This window comes from Callorhinus ursinus, unplaced genomic scaffold (genome assembly GCF_003265705.2).
Source record: "Callorhinus ursinus isolate GAN/ISIS: 27379988/994484 unplaced genomic scaffold, GSC_fseal_2.0 scaffold193, whole genome shotgun sequence".
NCBI lineage: Eukaryota > Metazoa > Chordata > Mammalia > Carnivora > Otariidae > Callorhinus > Callorhinus ursinus.
Window position 1 is genome coordinate 1 of NW_027397255.1, and position 15985 is coordinate 15985.

Here is a 15985-nt window from a genome sequence, read left to right on the forward strand (position 1 = left end):
TCGAGACTGCCCAGGTCCGCCAGGATGTCCGGGATGTTGTTGGCCACGGCCACGGTGAGCGTGACGGTGGCCGAGAGAGGGGGCTGGCCGTGGTCCTGCACCGCCACCACCAGGCTCTGCTTGAGCGCGTCTCTGTCCAGCAGGGCCCGCGCCGTGCGCACCTCGCCCGTGTGCAGCCCCACCGCGAAGAGCCCTGGCTCGCTCGCCTTGAGCAGGTGGTAGGACAGCCAGGCGTTCTGGCCCGAGTCTCTGTCCACCGCCACCACCTTAGTGACAAGGTAGCCGGGCTCTGCGGAGCGGGGTGCCAGCTCCACACCTGTGGAGCCATCCGTGGGGATGGTGGGGTACAGGATCTCTGGCACGTTGTCATTCTGGTCCAGCACGAATATGCTGACAGACACATTGCTGCTGAGTGGAGGGTCCCCGCTGTCGCTGGCTGTCACTAATAGTTCCAGGTCTCTAACCTGCTCAAAGTCAAAGGAGCACAGTGCATACAGGACACCAGTATCAGAGTTGATGGAAACATAGGAAGAAAGAGGCTTTCCATGGAGTGTGTCCTCAGCCAAGGAGTATGTGACTCTGGCATTCTCGGTGCTGTCAGGATCCTGGGCAAATATAGATAAAATGGAGGCTCCTCTGGCATTGTTTTCGGGAATGTAGGCAGAGTAGGAAGCATGAGGGAAAGCAGGTGGGTTGTCATTGATGTCTGCCACCTGCAGTGAGATATGAGTTTCTGTAGACAGTGGTGGTGTTCCATGATCAGTGGCAGTTACTGTGATGTTATATTCTGAAACTTCTTCCCTATCCAGCGTTCTGTGTGTCAACAGTCGATGATAATTTCCATAGGTCTTTTCAAGTGTGAATGGCAGATTACCTAGAATGGAACATGTGACAAGGCCATTCTCTCCTGAATCACTGTCATGCACATTGAAAAGTGCAATTACTGTACCTGGGGAAGAAGTTTCTTGGATAGAGCTGGTGAGAGATGTAACAGTGACTTCTGGAGCATTGTCATTTACATCCAGAACTGTCACCAGTACCTTACTTCTGGCTCGGAGACCAGGACCATCATGGGCTTCTACATCTATATCATAGAATCCAGAGTCTTCATAATCTAGATCCCCCAGTATTGTTATGTCCCCAGTCAAAGAATTCAACTGGAATAGTTGGGACATTTTATCTCTCACTTTGCGGAAAGAATAGGTTACTTCTCCATTGGCACCTTCATCTGGATCAGTGGCTTTTACAGTAAGTAGGCGGTACCCCACTGGCACGTTCTCTGGAACCTTCACATGGTACTCTGGCTGAGTGAATACGGGAGCATTGTCATTGGTATCCACAAGTGTTACATGAATCTTGACGGTGCCAGAGTGAGGCAGGTCACCTCCATCAAAGGCGGTGAGAAGGAGGTGGTGAACTGCCTCTTCTTCTCGGTCTAGGGCAAGCTCCAGCACCAGCTCAGGGTACTTAATGCCATCTGCTCCGCTTTGCACGTCTAGGGAGAAGTGAACATTGGAGCTGAGCTGGTAACCCTGCAGGGAGTTTACCCCAACATCTGGATCAAAAGCTTCAGGAAGAGGAAATCTTGTCCCAGGACTTTCATTTTCAGCAACTTTTATTTCCCTTTGCTCTGTCCCAAAGCTGGGCGCGTTATCATTAACATCGATAATTTCCACTTCCACTCCAAAAATCTTCACTTTGTCCTCCAGAAGAATCTCCAGGCTTACTACACACTTTGGAGATCTGTCACAGAGCTCTTCCCGGTCTATCTTACCCGCGGTGACCAAGCTGCCGCTTCGCGGGTTCAGAGCAAAGAGCTGCGTCCTACCTCTGGAGATGATGCGGACTCCGCGCTCTGACAGTTCCCGGGGCTCCAATCCCAGGTCCTTGGCGATATTGCCCACATAAGAGCCTTTCTCCAGCTCCTCAGGCACTGAGTAGCGAATCTGTTCGGCCTGGATTTTCCACAGGGCCCCCAGGAGAACGCAGATCCCGACCAGCCGGCTGCATTCTGGGCGATAAGAAGAAGCCGCCATTACCGCCCCGCGGCAGAATAGCTTCCGCTTAGGTGTTCCCTCAGTGGAGACCAGAGAAGCCCCAGGATCTTCGGGGTCCAAGATTTTGTGCTTTCACCGTTGAACGTTGGAGTTCTGGGGTCCAGTCTTAAGCTTTCCTAAAACCACAGGGCTAGTGCTTTGGGATGCAGAGATCTTGTGGTTCAGATTAAATTCCTGGTTATCTGTTTCCCCGATTGGTGAACAGCGACACTCAGAGTCCTAACCTGTTACTGCAATCTATTCTTGGTGAAGAAAAGCACTACCTGTTTACACCATTTCTTTTCCATAACCTATTTTTCCCAAAAGAATAAAATTCTAGGGGCGCCTGGGTGGCTCAGTCGTTAAGCGTCTTCCTTCGGCTCAGGTCATGATCTCAGGGTCCTGGGATCGAGCCCCACATCGGTCTCCCTGCTCCGCAGGAAGCCTGCTTCTCCCTCTCCCACTCCCCCTGCTTGTGTTCCCTCTCTCACCGTGTCTGTCAAATAAATAAATAAAATCTTTTTTTTAAAAAAGAATAAAATTCTAGCTCCTATTGTTTTATTTGCAGTGAAAATCCAGGCATGATCCAAAGCTTACTGTACAATAAATCTTCCAAAGTAATTTATTTTCAAAGAAAATATGATTTTTTTCCTAAGATTTTTTCTCTTTTTAAGTTTTTCCATTATTTATTTTCATAGTCCATTTTCAGTGCAGTGCATTGTGTGAGGGACACATTTATCCTCCCCAGAAACAAGGACGAACTTGACGAATGAAAGAATAGATAGATGAAAAAACAGTGTCAGGTCAGGGAAGTAGGAGGTCTGAGCTCTAGGTCCTTACCTATGCAGAAACAAATTCCCTCATGTGGGTTGACCCTTTAGAATCTGGGGTAACTTTTCAATTCTCTTGTAAGAAACATCTACTGTTCAAGAGCTAGTCTTACCCGGGTGCAAATGGCTTTGGCAAATATGGTAATAGGTTTGGGAAGCTAATTTGTTCATTAATTTTGTATACACAAGATTTAAGGTCACAGGCTACGTTTGTGACTATCATGTTCACAGTGTGTCCTCAAACTTTAGAGCAGCACCTTTCATAGAGTAGACACTCAAACAGTTTTTCAATGTTTAATGAGTGCATTACTAGTACAACTGCAAAGTCCTAAAACAATGGGTAACTCTGATATTAAAAATAAATAATAAAGAAGATAGAAAAGTTAAACTGAAGCTTTGTCTGTAAAAAGCAGACAATATTCAGTATCTTTTTTCACATAAGGACACATTCAGAAGGTATTATTTTACTGTCATTTGTACATTTACTTTAGGTTTGATTTTAGAAATAACCACTAAAAGGAAAATTTTTAGGACTTGTATATATATTATCACTGCATGTTTCAGTTTTCTTATACATGAATACTTGGAGTAATTAACTAACCTTAGAAAATTTAATATGAAACAGCAAGTAGCCAGTTCTTTAGATGATTCCTCACATAATAATTAGCTTCTAGAAGTTACTCATAAGTTTTAATCAGACAAGAAAGTCCATTATTTATTCAGAATAGTAAAATCATCAGACTTTGGAGAGCAAAGGTAATTTTCACAATCCTCAAAGGAGTCACAAATTGCTGGGGATTGGGAGGTAAAATGAGATGTTTTGAAAAACTTTGACTCACTTCTCAGAAACCTATACTAAAAAAAAAACAAAACACAGAAGAGGCTTTATATACAAAAAGTTTCTGGGTGGCTCAGTCATTGGGTGTCTGCCTTTGGCTCAGGTCATGGTCCCAGGGTCCTGGGATCGAGCCCCGCATCGGGCTCCCTGCTCCACGGGAAGCCTGCTTCTCCCTCTCCCACTCCCCCTGCTTGTGTTCCCTCTCTCAGTCAAATAAATAAACAAAATCTTTTTAAAAAGTTTCATTACATTCCTTATTATAACAGTCAAAAAGTAGAAAGAGTATAAAAAATTATTTAAGAATGGTTAAGATTATTTGTTTAAAAATAGATCTTATTTTTATAAAGATTTTTTTAAATTTATTTGACAGAGAGAAAGAGCACAAGCAGGGGGAGCAGCAGGCAGAGGGAGAAGCAGCCTCCCTACCTAGCAGACAGTCCGATGCAGGGCTCCAGGACTCTGGGATCACGACCCGAGCAGAAGGCAGACGCTTAATCGACTAAGCCACCCAGGTGCCCCTAAAGATCCTATTGTTAAGTATCTCTACATCCAATGTGGGGTTCAAACCCACAACCTGGAGATCAAGACTCACATGCTCTACCGACGGAGCCAGCCAGGTGCCCAGAAAGTTATTTTTGAATGAGATTATAGAGTGCAAATAAAATTGACCCAATGTTAGCGATCCAAATCAGTCTTTGATACATGTGATAAGGCAAAGAAGTGCTAAGAGACTTAATTATTGAAGGCTCAATTAAAAATACACATGGCAGCAAAAAGATAAAAAACTATATTTGATGAAGATGAACATTAACTTAAGCAGAAAGAACTGTCAGTACATTTATAAAGAAGAAAGCTTGAAGTGCTCCCTTTGGCAGCACATATATTAAGAATAAAGCTTGAAAAAATAGTATCACACGTCAACTAAGAAAGGCAGTGTTATTACTAAAGGTAGCGGCATCCAAAAACAAGCTCTCCCTCTCTTTTTTAAAAGATTTTATTTATTTATTTGACAGAGAGAGACACAGCTAGAGAGGGAACACAAGCAGGGGGAGTGGGAAAGGGAGAAGCAGGCTTCCCTCGAAACAGGGAGCCCGATGGAGGGCTCAATCCCAGGACCCTGGGATCATGACCTGAGCCGAAGGCAGATGCTTAACGACTGAGCCACCCAGGCGCCCCAAGAACAAGCTCTCTTTAGCAATAATTTCTTATCATACAAAATCGTCAACAGTACAGATTGAGAGGTATTAGTTTGGTAACTACCAAGACTACTGAGCAATCAAGACACCAATCTCCACCCATCCAATACACCTCTTCTACCATCACTAGAAAAATGAACAATAAAAAATAATTATGCACGACTGAGAATAAAAGCAGGTTTGCAGAAACTCACGTGAGAGGCAAAAGACGAATCATAAACGATTTGGGGGTCTTCATTGCTGACACATACATCCATAGAAGGATTGTCACAAAGGAGATCCCGAGGAGGAGCCATTTCTGGTTTCAGGTTGGAAAAAGTAAACTCTGTTTTAGCTAATCGTGAGGCCACGCACAGATTATAGGAATAAGGCAAAGTCCCTTCACTGTAACTGGGGAGAACCCCAGGTCCGGACTTGGAACTGAGATTCCGGCGAAAGCAGGTCCAGGCAGCGCGGTGGGAGGAGCGGCGCAGGCGCAGAGCAAGGGCCAGAATCACCGCGAGGAGGAAGAGCACCGAGACCGAGGCCAAAACCACAACCAGGTAAAACTGCAGCTCAGCCTGGGGGTCAGAGGGTGCCGGGCGGTCGCTGACATCTGGCAGCACTTCTTGTAGGCTGTCGGCGAATACCAGGAGCAGCGTGGCTGTGGCCGAGAGGGGCGGCTGTCCCCCATCCCGCACAGCGACCAGCAGGCGCTGGCGGGCCGCGTCCCTGTCGCCCAAAGCGCGCGCCGTGCGCACCTCGCCCGTGCGCAGCCCCAGGCTGAAGAGTCCCGGCTCGCTGGCCTGCAGCACGTGGTACGACAGCCAGGCATTGTGTCCCGAGTCGGCGTCCACCGCCACCACCTTGGTGACCAGGTAGCCGGGCTGCGCGGCGCGCGGCACCGTGTCGAAGAGCGCCGAGCCGTCGGGCCCCAGCGCCGGGTACAGCACCCGGGGCGCGTTGTCGTTGCGGTCGCCCACCAACACGCGCAGGCTCACGTTGGCGCTGAGCGCGGGCGAGCCCTGGTCGCGGGCCTGCAGGGTCAGCTCGAAGGCGCGCAGCTGCTCGTGGTCGAAGGCGCGCTGCGCGAACACCACCCCGCTCTGCGCGCTCACGGACACGTAGGACGCCAGGGCGCGTGGCTCCAGGTCGCTGTTCACGATGGAATAGGAGACGCGGCCGTTGGGTCCCAGATCCGGGTCCGAGGCGCTGACTTGGGCAATAGAGGCACCTGGAGGATTGTTCTCGGCCACGTGGACCACGTAGGAGGCCTGGTGGAAAACTGGCGCGTTGTCATTGATATCGCTGATGTGTAGGGTGACGCTTGTACTGGAGAATAGGGAGGGCTTGCCCTTGTCAGTGGCTGTGATGGTGACATTGTACTCCGCCATCTGCTCCCTATCTAGGGCACTGTCAATCACCAGCTTGTAATAATTCTTGGAGGTGGATTCTAATTTGAAAGGAATGTCTTCCTGAATATAGCATGTCACCAGACCATTTTGCCCAGAGTCCTGGTCTCTCACTTTAAAGAGGGCTATTACGGTTCCAAGGTCTGAGTCCTCGGGAATCTGGTTAGAATAGGACATCAATGTGATCTCTGGGGCATTGTCATTCTCATCAACAATTTCAATCTGAACATTACAGTGAGCCGTGTGCACCCCTCCATCCCTGGCTTCTACAACCAACATATATCTACTTGTCTTTTCAAAGTCCAATGTACCATTGGTTGTAATGTCACCAGTATTTGGATTGAGATTGAAGAGGAGGCTGGTGCTTGTTGGGGCACTGAGGAAGGCATAGGTGATCTCTGCATTAACACCCTCGTCCTGGTCGGTGGCCATCACTTGGAGCACAGAGGTCCCCAAGGGCACATTTTCTTGGAGGCTAACTCTGTATGTTTCCTGGCTGAACACTGGAGCGTTATCATTGGCATCGGTGACCTGAATCCGGATCTGGGTGGTGCTGCTTAGTGGAGGGTCTCCACCGTCCATGGCGGTCAGGATTAACTGGTGGGAGCTCTGCTGTTCTCTGTCCAGAGGTTTTTCCAGCAGTAATTCTGGGTATTTACTTCCATCAGGACTTTCCTTCGTTGTCACAGAGAAGTGTTCATTGGAGCTGATAGTGTATATCTTCAGTGAGTTACTTTCTACATCTGCATCTTGTGCAGAATCCAGAGGGAATTTTACACCTGGTAAGGCTGACTCGCAGATTTCCAAGTCAATGCCTTTTGCAGTGAAACGTGGTGCATTGTCATTAATATCTTGGATTGCAACAATCACGTGGAAAACATTCATTGGATTTTCAGCAACCATTTCAAATTCTAGTGCACACTCAGATTTCCTCCCACAAATTTCCTCTCGATCTATCCTACCGTTCACTAACAAATCCCCACTCTCTGCACTCACACTGAAGAAATTCTCTGAACTAACCCGCAGTTTTCGAGCTGACAACTCCTGGACACTGAGCTTCAGGTCCTTGGCGAGGTTCCCCACCCGCAAGCCCCTGGCCAGCTCCTCCGGAATAGCGTATTGGATCTGCTGGGAGATAGCCCCCCACAACAAAGACAGCAGGAAGAGAAACAGTACCTGAATTTTCATCGGTTCAGCTTTTCTCGAGCTTCTTTGCATTTTCTGAACTTCCTGGGAAGCTTCTTTTCAGGATGTCTCTGAGATGTTTAAAAAAAATCAGTGCCAGCACCTGGATTTTTGTGATTTGAGGGTAGGATTTGAGTTGGTGGGTGCACAGGCGCCGCCTCTGCGTTCTGATGTGCGCAGGTCAAAGCTGGAAAACACTGCCCAACTCTCCGGCAGAACTGAGAACCTTTCTTCCCTTTGGTCAACAGCGGCGCCCGGAGGTTGTCTGGGAGAACTGCATATTGTCCAGCCATTTACCCTCAATGTGTAAGCTCTTGAATCTATACGTACCTTGTCTAATTGTTGGAAAAACCAAGTATTCATATTTTCCCTCTAAATTTGATATGTTCTACTTTTTATCATTTCATAAGCGTTGCTATCATTTTACATTCTTTTTTGCATTAAAAAATTTCACTAGTCGGGCGCCTGGGTGGCTCAGTTGGTTAAGCAACCGCCTTCGGCTCAGGTCATGATCCTGGAGTCCCTGCATCAAGCCCCGCATCGGGATCCCTGCTCAGCAGGGAGTCTGCTTCTCCCTCTGACCCTACCCCCCTCATGTGCTCTCTCTCTCTCTCTCATTCTCTCTGTCTCAAATAAATAAATAAAATCTTTAAAAAAAATTTCACCAGGCTTACAACCAGTTTTTCAGTTTTGGGAGCAAAAATATCTTCAATTATTTCATTGTATTTATGAACACTGGCATGGCTAGTATGGATGTAACCAAATAAGTTACTGGCTTTTTATCCACATTTTAGTGAACTATGATCTTTACATTTTTGTAAAATCCATAACCTCCCTTACATAGTATTTTAACTCTCTCCATAAACTTTATCAATTCAGTAATACTTTCCAAAGATACAGTCTGCAAAAAAAGAGTGAATCAAGACCCTAGACTTATTTTAATGTATTGCTCACTTTTTTTTAGTGTTTTTTTTTTATTTTTTTTATTGTTATGTTAATCACCATATATTACATCATTAGTTTTTGATGCAGTGTTCCATGATTCATTGTTTGTTCATAACACCCAGTGCACCATGCAAAACGTGCCCTCCTCAATACCCATCACCAGGCTAACCCATCCCCCCACCCCCCTACCCTCTAGAACCCTCAGTTTTTCAGAGTCCATCATCTCTCATGGTTCGTCTCCCCCTCTGACATACTCCCCTTTTCTTCCTCTCCTGTTATCTTCTTCTTTTCCTTTTTTCTTAAAATATGTTGCGTTATTTGTTTCAGAAGTACAGATCTGTGATTCAACAGTCTTGCACAATGTATTGCTCACTTTTTAAAAGCATAGGAAATCTTCCCATTAAGTACAGCACAGCCTGATATTTTGTTAAAGTGACCAATTTAGGGGCGCCTGGATGGCTCGGTCATTAAGTGTCTGCCTTTGGCTCTGGTCATGATCCCAGGGTCCTGGGATCGAGTCCTGCATCAGGCTTCCCTGCTCTGCGGGAAGCCTTCTTCTCCCTCTCCCACTCCCCCTGCTTGTGTTCCCTCTCTCGCTGTCTCTCTCTCTGTCAAATAAATAAATAAATAAAATCTTTTAAAAAAGCGACCAATTTAGTACACATGCTTTTATACAGCTCAGTCTTGTGAATGCCATATTTATTTTTATGAAATCAGTGCTTTTTACTATATGAATGTATATGCAATACTCCATAATGCCAATACTCAGCTCCAGCTGATTTATACCATTAATAAGTATAATGAATTTGACTTGATCACTGGTAAATCTTGGAGAGGTGTTGAGAGTCCTTAGATACTCAATTTTGGAACTTACCCTGTAATCTTGAACTCATCTTGGCTAACTAAAACAAATACCTTTATTTCAAATGCACTACCAAATTAGATACCAATGTAATGATTTATTCTACTGTTTTGAAGTAGAATAATACATACCCACATTACACTCCAGTCAGAACAGACTATTATCTATTTTCCTGACATGATTTTTACTGTTTTCCCTACTTCATGAATTTATATTTTCTGTTCCTTTTGCTGTTCCCCTTTCTATTGTAATGAATTCTTGCCCATCCTTAAGAAAATCCTTTTTAGTGAAATGGAATGTCTGAGACCTTTCATTATCTATACAAGTAGATGGAAATTGTACTGCCTTTGTACTCTGTACACTTTCACAACATTTATGTAGGCTTTGTTTTATCAAGATTCTTAGAAAATTCGCTTTGAGCATCTAAAATTCCCCTGGTACTACCCATTTAGTAATTTTTCTCATTATGAGGAAAGTGATACTAATATCACTTTATCACATCATAAAGATTTTTCCTTAAAGAAGACATTTTGAAGATCATGTGCCTTTTTTCTGTGATGTATTTGCATGTTTGAGTGAAAATACACCTGTCCCTGCTCTCAGTTATTTTGCTCAAGCCCTGCATCTCACACTCTTGAATATATCTCTTTCTAATATATTGAGGGAGACAGATGTTCCTTTATTTGAAATCTAATGAAATATATTTTGGTCTCATTTTGGATGACTCTCTGAGGTGATTTCATGGGTGAAAATAATTTCATAAATTACAAAATGGGCCAACAATTTCTGGCTCAAGAAAGTTGTAGGACTCTATTTTATTGTTGGAGTAGCTGATCTGGAAATGTCCTGCTGAGGCTGAGACATATCTCCTTGCATTTTTTAAAATCCTTCTCAAAGGACAAGAAATGTCCCTCCAAGACTCATATCACTTTAGGCAATTGACCTCCCCACCTTCAGACAAAAGGCTGAAATCAATATGAATGCACACATACACGCACACATACTTTAGGTATACACAGTAGGGAATACAGTCCGGGTAAAACCACTTGACCAAGCTGTACATATTTTTACTCAACAGTTTTTGTCATTGAGATGAAAAGAGTGTGGCCTGGCTTGGAAAGAGCAAGCATCATTTTACAGGAGCCTAAAATACCTAATATTTATATTTTTATTTATATCAGTCAGGATAAGCTAAGTAGGTTGGAGTGACAAATTTCAAATCACAGGAAGTTAAAATGAAAAAAAAGTATTTATCACAGGTATACACACCAATGTATGACAACCACAGAGCTCTTCTCTTGATATAGTTATTCAAGCACTCAGGTAGAAGCAACAGTCACAATTTCAAAAAATAACTTAGAGATCTGGAAATTCTTAAAATGCCAACAGGAGCTTCCTCCAGGGAGAGGCACATATTACTTCCATTTACAATATATTGGCCAGAACTGGTTACTTAGGTCCATTCAGTCATAACCAGGTCAGGAAGATCAGCTCTACCATAGGCCCAGAAGAAGAAACAGATACTTAAGCAACAGAACTAAGGACTACCACATTGTTTTATTTTCAAATAAATGTGCATTAAATCTTTATATTAGTCACACTGGCATAATTGTTCTTCATAGTATTTCAAGAAAGAAATAAACTTACCTGAAGTAGGTTGGGGTCTCCTTTCGTTTGCAGTAAATCTTGAGATACCAGGAAGGACTCACTTTTCTCACAGCTCTCCTGGCTGATGAGCGTGTCCGCGTAGTTGGGCTGGGGGAAGATCACGTGACTCTTTCGCGAGTCCGCGGTCAGGGAGACCTCGTGGGAATAGGTCTGCAGGAAAGCCCGCACCCCGTCCACGCCCACAAAGTGCGAGGCCGGCACGCCCACCAGCCCGCCTCCGGAAGCCTGGAGCAGACGCGACGCGTGCCAGCGCCTCAGCCTGAGCGCCAGCAGCACGATGACAACGGCCAGGAAGACGCACGAGACTGCCGCCACCGCCACCACCAGATACAGCGTGAGGTCCGAATCGTCTGGGTCGGCGGGGGTCCTGATGCTGCCCAGATCGGCCAGGACGGCTGGGATGCTGTCGGCCACGGCCACGGTGAGCGTGACGGTGGCCGAGAGAGGGGGCTGGCCGTGGTCCTGCACCGCCACCACCAGGCTCTGCTTGAGCGCGTCTCTGTCCAGCAGGGCCCGCGCCGTGCGCACCTCGCCCGTGTGCAGCCCCACCGCGAAGAGCCCTGGCTCGCTCGCCTTGAGCAGGCGGTAGGACAGCCAGGCGTTCTGGCCCGAGTCTCTGTCCACCGCTACCACTTTGGTGACCAGGTAGCCGGGCTCTGCGGAGCGGGGCGCCAGCTCCACGCCGGTAGAACCGTCGGTGGGGAGGGCGGGGTACAGGATTTCCGGCGCATTGTCATTCTGGTCCAGCACAAATATGCTCAATGACACATTGCTGCTGAGTGGAGGGTTCCCACTGTCACTGGCTGTCACCAATAGCTGTAGGTCTCTAACCTGCTCATAGTCAAAGGAACGGAGCGCATACAGGACACCAGTGTCAGAATTGATGGAGACATAGGTGGAGAGAGGCGCTCCCTGGATAGTATCCTCAGTCAGTGCATAAGTGATGTGGGCATTGTGGATACTGTCGGGATCCTGGGCAGTCACACAGAAGATGGAAGCTCCCCTGGGGTTGTTTTCAGGAATGTAGGCAGAGTAGGAGGACTGACTAAAGGCAGGTGGGTTGTCATTGATGTCTGCAACATGCAGAGTGATATGAGTACTCGTGGACAGTGGGGGATTTCCTCCATCTATGGCTCTGAGAGTGATGTTATATTCAGACACCTGTTCACGGTCTAGAGATCTGGCTGTCATTAAGCGGTAATATTGGTCTATTGATTTTTCTAAATTAAATGGCATATTTCCCAGGACAAAAACTGTGACTTGCCCATTTTGCCCAGAATCCCGGTCATGCACATTGATAAGGGCAATCTCTCTTCCAGCAGTAGCCTCTTCTGGGACTGATCCAGTAAGAGAAGTGATTATAATTTCTGGGGCATTGTCATTCACATCCAGAACTGTGACTAATATCTTAGCTCTTGAAAGGAGACCAGGTCCATCTTGTGCTTCAATTTTAATTTCATAAAATGTAGCATCCTCATAATCTAGACTTTTTAAAATTGATATATCTCCAGTCACTGAATTGAGATCAAACATCTGAGCGACGTTTCCAGGCATTTTATCTAGAATATAGGACACTTGAGCATTGAATCCTTCGTCAGGGTCAGTGGCATTTACCGTGAGCAGCGTGGTACCCACTGGCAAGTTCTCTGGAACACTTACTTGATATTCAGTTTGAGTAAATACTGGTGGGTTGTCATTTGCATCCAGAACTATCACTTGGATGCACAAGTTGCCAGAGTGGACAGGGTTTCCACCATCAGAAGCAATGAGGACAAGCTGGTGAACTTTCTTTTGCTCACGGTCCAGAGCCCTCTCCAGCACCAGCTCTGGGTACTTGGCCCCATCAGAGACATGCTTCACAGCCAGGGAAAAGTAGTCATTGGGGCTGAGGTGGTAGTTCTGAAGGGAGTTCGTGCCCACATCTGGGTCAAATGCAGTCTTAAGTGGAAATCGAGTTCCAGGAGCCGTTAGTTCACCAATTTTTATTAACAATTCCTCTGTTAGAAAATCAGGAGCATTATCATTAATGTCTTTAATTTCTATTTCTACTTCAAAAATTTTCAATTTGTCTTCAACCAGGATGTTAAATTTTACCAGACACAGTGCGCTCTGAGCGCAGAGCTCCTCCCGGTCTATCCTGCCTGCCGTGACCAAGCTGCCGCTTTGCAGGTTCAAAGCAAAGAGCTGTGTCCTACCTCTGGAGACGATGCGGACTCCACGCTCCGCCAGCTCCCAGGGCTCAAGTTCCAGGTTCTTGGAGATGTTGCCCACAAAGGAGCCTTTGTCCAGCTCCTCCTGCACTGAGTAGTGGATCTGCCCGGATCCAGTCTTGCACAGCGTCCCCAGAAGCACGCACAGCAGGGTCAGTCCCCTGCGGTGTTTGAATCTCAGATATTTTGTCATTTCCTCTTTGGTGAATTATTTTCTGTGAATTCGGTTCCAATTGCCCGCGACGGACTCAAATCTTATTTTTTCTCAAGGAACTAAGCGTTTTATGGTCCTAATTTATGGGTCACAGAGCTGGTTGACTGACAAAGTGAGTTTTGTAGCAGCCTCGGATCTTCTGGAGTCTGACAAGGAAATGGTGGACTAGCGCTCAAGCTCCGTTTTCAGCCTTGAATGGTCAACAGCGACACTCAGAGGCCTAATGGTTTACTGCACCCTCTCAGACAAACCCAAGTTAGTAATTTTTAAGTTTCCCAACACCTGAAATCGTCTTTATCAGAGGTAATGGGACTGGTGTCTATTTCACACAGTTGAATTGCTATATGTTAAAGTATGTTAACTTCAACTTCCTTGGGAAGCCATGCTCTAACCTTAACACCACCAATATTGCTTTAAATATGCTGGAATTACTGTTTTGAAATGTTCAAAATTTAAAAACCACAAAAAAATCAGCCATATTTATAATTATATTTATCGAAGTTTGTCCTTGATAGCCTGACATCTTAGTTTCAATATTTTAATTTAGCCCATTCATTAAACAAACATATAATTGGATGTTAGACGATATGTGGGGATTTAAGGTAAATGATATGAACATAACCACTCCCCCCCCAAGCTATGAAGATACAATCAAACAAGGAATTCCAGTGCATTGAGAAAGCTACCATAATGGGAGAAGCCAAAGGTGATGGGAGGGGCTCCAACCTGGCCTTGGAGGTTAGCAAAGTCTCTCCCAAGAAACATGACAGGAGTGGATCAGGGAAAAGGCCTGGATGTGAGAGAGAACAGTATGGCAATGTCTAGATGTGAGAGAGAAACCAAAGAACTTCAGGATACTGGAAGTAGTTCACTTTGCCTAAATCTAGAGTGAGGGTGTTCTTTAAAGACCCAAACTGAAACTAGTAGAGATAAACTTTTGTTTTGTATTCCAGAAATGCTTTCTCTGTATTTGTTTTTCTCTCCAAGCACAGAAATAGAAATATATTTGTCATTTCAAGCATGTACAGTTATAAACTTATCCATAAGGCATTTATTCTTATGAAGAGGTAGTATAAACACTGTAAGGAACTCTGTCTTTAATTTTTCTCAGTTTATACGTTATTTATTACCTAGAAGTAAAGATGTTATGATGTATTATTCCACAATAAATTTCAGTTTTATCTCTTAGAGAATTATGTAATAGTAATAAAACACAAGAGACACATTGGCTTAGATCAGCTCTCCTCAAATACCCTTAAATATAATAAAAAATCACAGCACCTTGAAAGATGATAATACCATTAAACCTAAGACTCGGTTAGTATATGATTACTTCCAAATCCAAATTTAAAATGATCCCAGTTATATAGAACATTAGTGTAGTTTTTCTTCTTCATTATTAAAAATATATAACAAACACACTAAAAGCCAACTTGGAAAAAGGAATGAGGAAGGAAGACAGTGGTTGTGAGGGAGACTAAGGTTAGGTGAGGGACTGGAAATATTTTTAACACTGCTATGGGTAGGAATCTTTGCGAGGAGAAATGTATAAGGAGCATTTTTAGGGACAATTATTTGATATGGTCTCTGAATCCCTTGAGGATATGTACTGTTTTTAATGTTTGGAAGTAATGTGGTTTCCAGATATGAAAAAATAAAAACATCAAAGAGAAACATATTTACTATTACACTATCCATTTATTTTAGAGCAAACAATAATTCAATCACTTTGAAGTAGTAGTTGTTAAGCAACAACTACTTTAGAAGTCAATAGGATTTTTAGCTAAGCTGAGATACCATGACATACCTTCCTAAAACACAGTGAAGCATATTTATTTCTAAATTTCCATTTTTTTAAATAGGGAAGGTCATACAAATCAAATAAAATGAAGAACCTCACTGCCAAACTGAAGGAAAAATATTAAAATTGAGTGAGAAGAAACTAAAGTATTTCATTACTCATAGATTAAAATATAAAACAAAAACCATGAATTTTAAAGCATTTGAGTAAACATAAAATTCAACTTTCATTTTTAAAAAATATTTTTATTTTATTTTTTAAAAAGTAAACTCTACCCCCAACATAGGGCTCAAACTCATGACCCCCAGATCAAGACTCGCATGGTTCACTGACTAAGCCAGCCAGGGGCCCCTCAACCTTCATATTTTTAAGACAGAAAGAATTACTGACCCAGGTAGACGAGATGATTTGTCCAAGGGTGGGAAAGAAAGTATGAGAAACCAGATATACCAGTTCCTAAAGGAATGTTCTTTGATGACCTAAATAATATTCACCCGATACTAACTCCTGATTTATACTCATGATACAATGATTCTAGCCCCTCTTCCGCTTACAGGGTGTGAACACTTAGAACTATTGAGAAATAATTCACCAGGACTCATTTCCTAAGAATTGATATATTCACAAGGAAATACGAGAAATAGAAAAGATGTGGTAAACAATGGAGGCAGCTAAGTAAATAAATGTTTATTTTAGCAATAGCTACTAAGTATATTGTGAAGGGAATTTACCTGAAAAATTGTTTCTCCTTTATCTTCAAGTAAAGACTGCGGTGCTGATAGAAAATCCTTTTTCTCACAGCTCTCCTG

At 44.3% G+C, this 15985-nt stretch overlaps 4 protein-coding genes across 5 annotated transcripts in view; all 4 read right to left on the reverse strand.

Annotated features, from left to right (window-relative positions):
* Positions 1-5: 5 nt before the first annotated feature.
* On the reverse strand, positions 6-2054 carry LOC112808942 (protocadherin gamma-A4-like; the record flags this gene model as incomplete). The annotated part of the gene is made up of 1 exon (XM_073890453.1): positions 6-2054. A coding segment is annotated over exon 1 (2031 nt), but the record flags the coding sequence as incomplete, so codon positions are not given.
* Positions 2055-2590: 536 nt separating this feature from the next.
* Positions 2591-7679, reverse strand: LOC112808941 (protocadherin gamma-B1). 2 transcript variants are annotated; one of them, XM_073890452.1, is made up of 2 exons: positions 5095-7679; positions 2591-2797 (listed from the first exon to the last, which is right to left on the reverse strand). In XM_073890452.1, exons 1-2 carry the CDS (start codon positions 7507-7509, stop codon positions 2729-2731), a joined length of 2484 nt encoding a protein of 827 aa, XP_073746553.1. In that variant the 5' UTR covers positions 7510-7679; the 3' UTR covers positions 2591-2728. The 2 variants fall into 2 exon arrangements, with proteins under 2 accessions (XP_073746553.1, XP_025708002.1); XM_025852217.2 differs by lacking the exon at positions 2591-2797 and having other exon boundaries at positions 2805-7679.
* A 3201-nt stretch (positions 7680-10880) lies between these two features.
* On the reverse strand, positions 10881-13502 carry LOC112808962 (protocadherin gamma-A3-like). Its single transcript, XM_025852243.2, has one exon. It carries the CDS (start codon positions 13352-13354, stop codon positions 10910-10912), a length of 2445 nt encoding a protein of 814 aa, XP_025708028.1. The 5' UTR covers positions 13355-13502; the 3' UTR covers positions 10881-10909.
* A 45-nt stretch (positions 13503-13547) lies between these two features.
* The window catches only part of LOC112808940 (protocadherin gamma-A1-like), a 15103-nt gene continuing 12665 nt past the window's right edge, over positions 13548-15985 (reverse strand). Inside the window, exon 2 of the mRNA XM_025852216.2 lies at positions 13548-13565. Within this exon, the coding sequence (XP_025708001.1) occupies positions 13548-13565 (18 nt within the window). The remainder of the gene's footprint in view (positions 13566-15985) is intronic.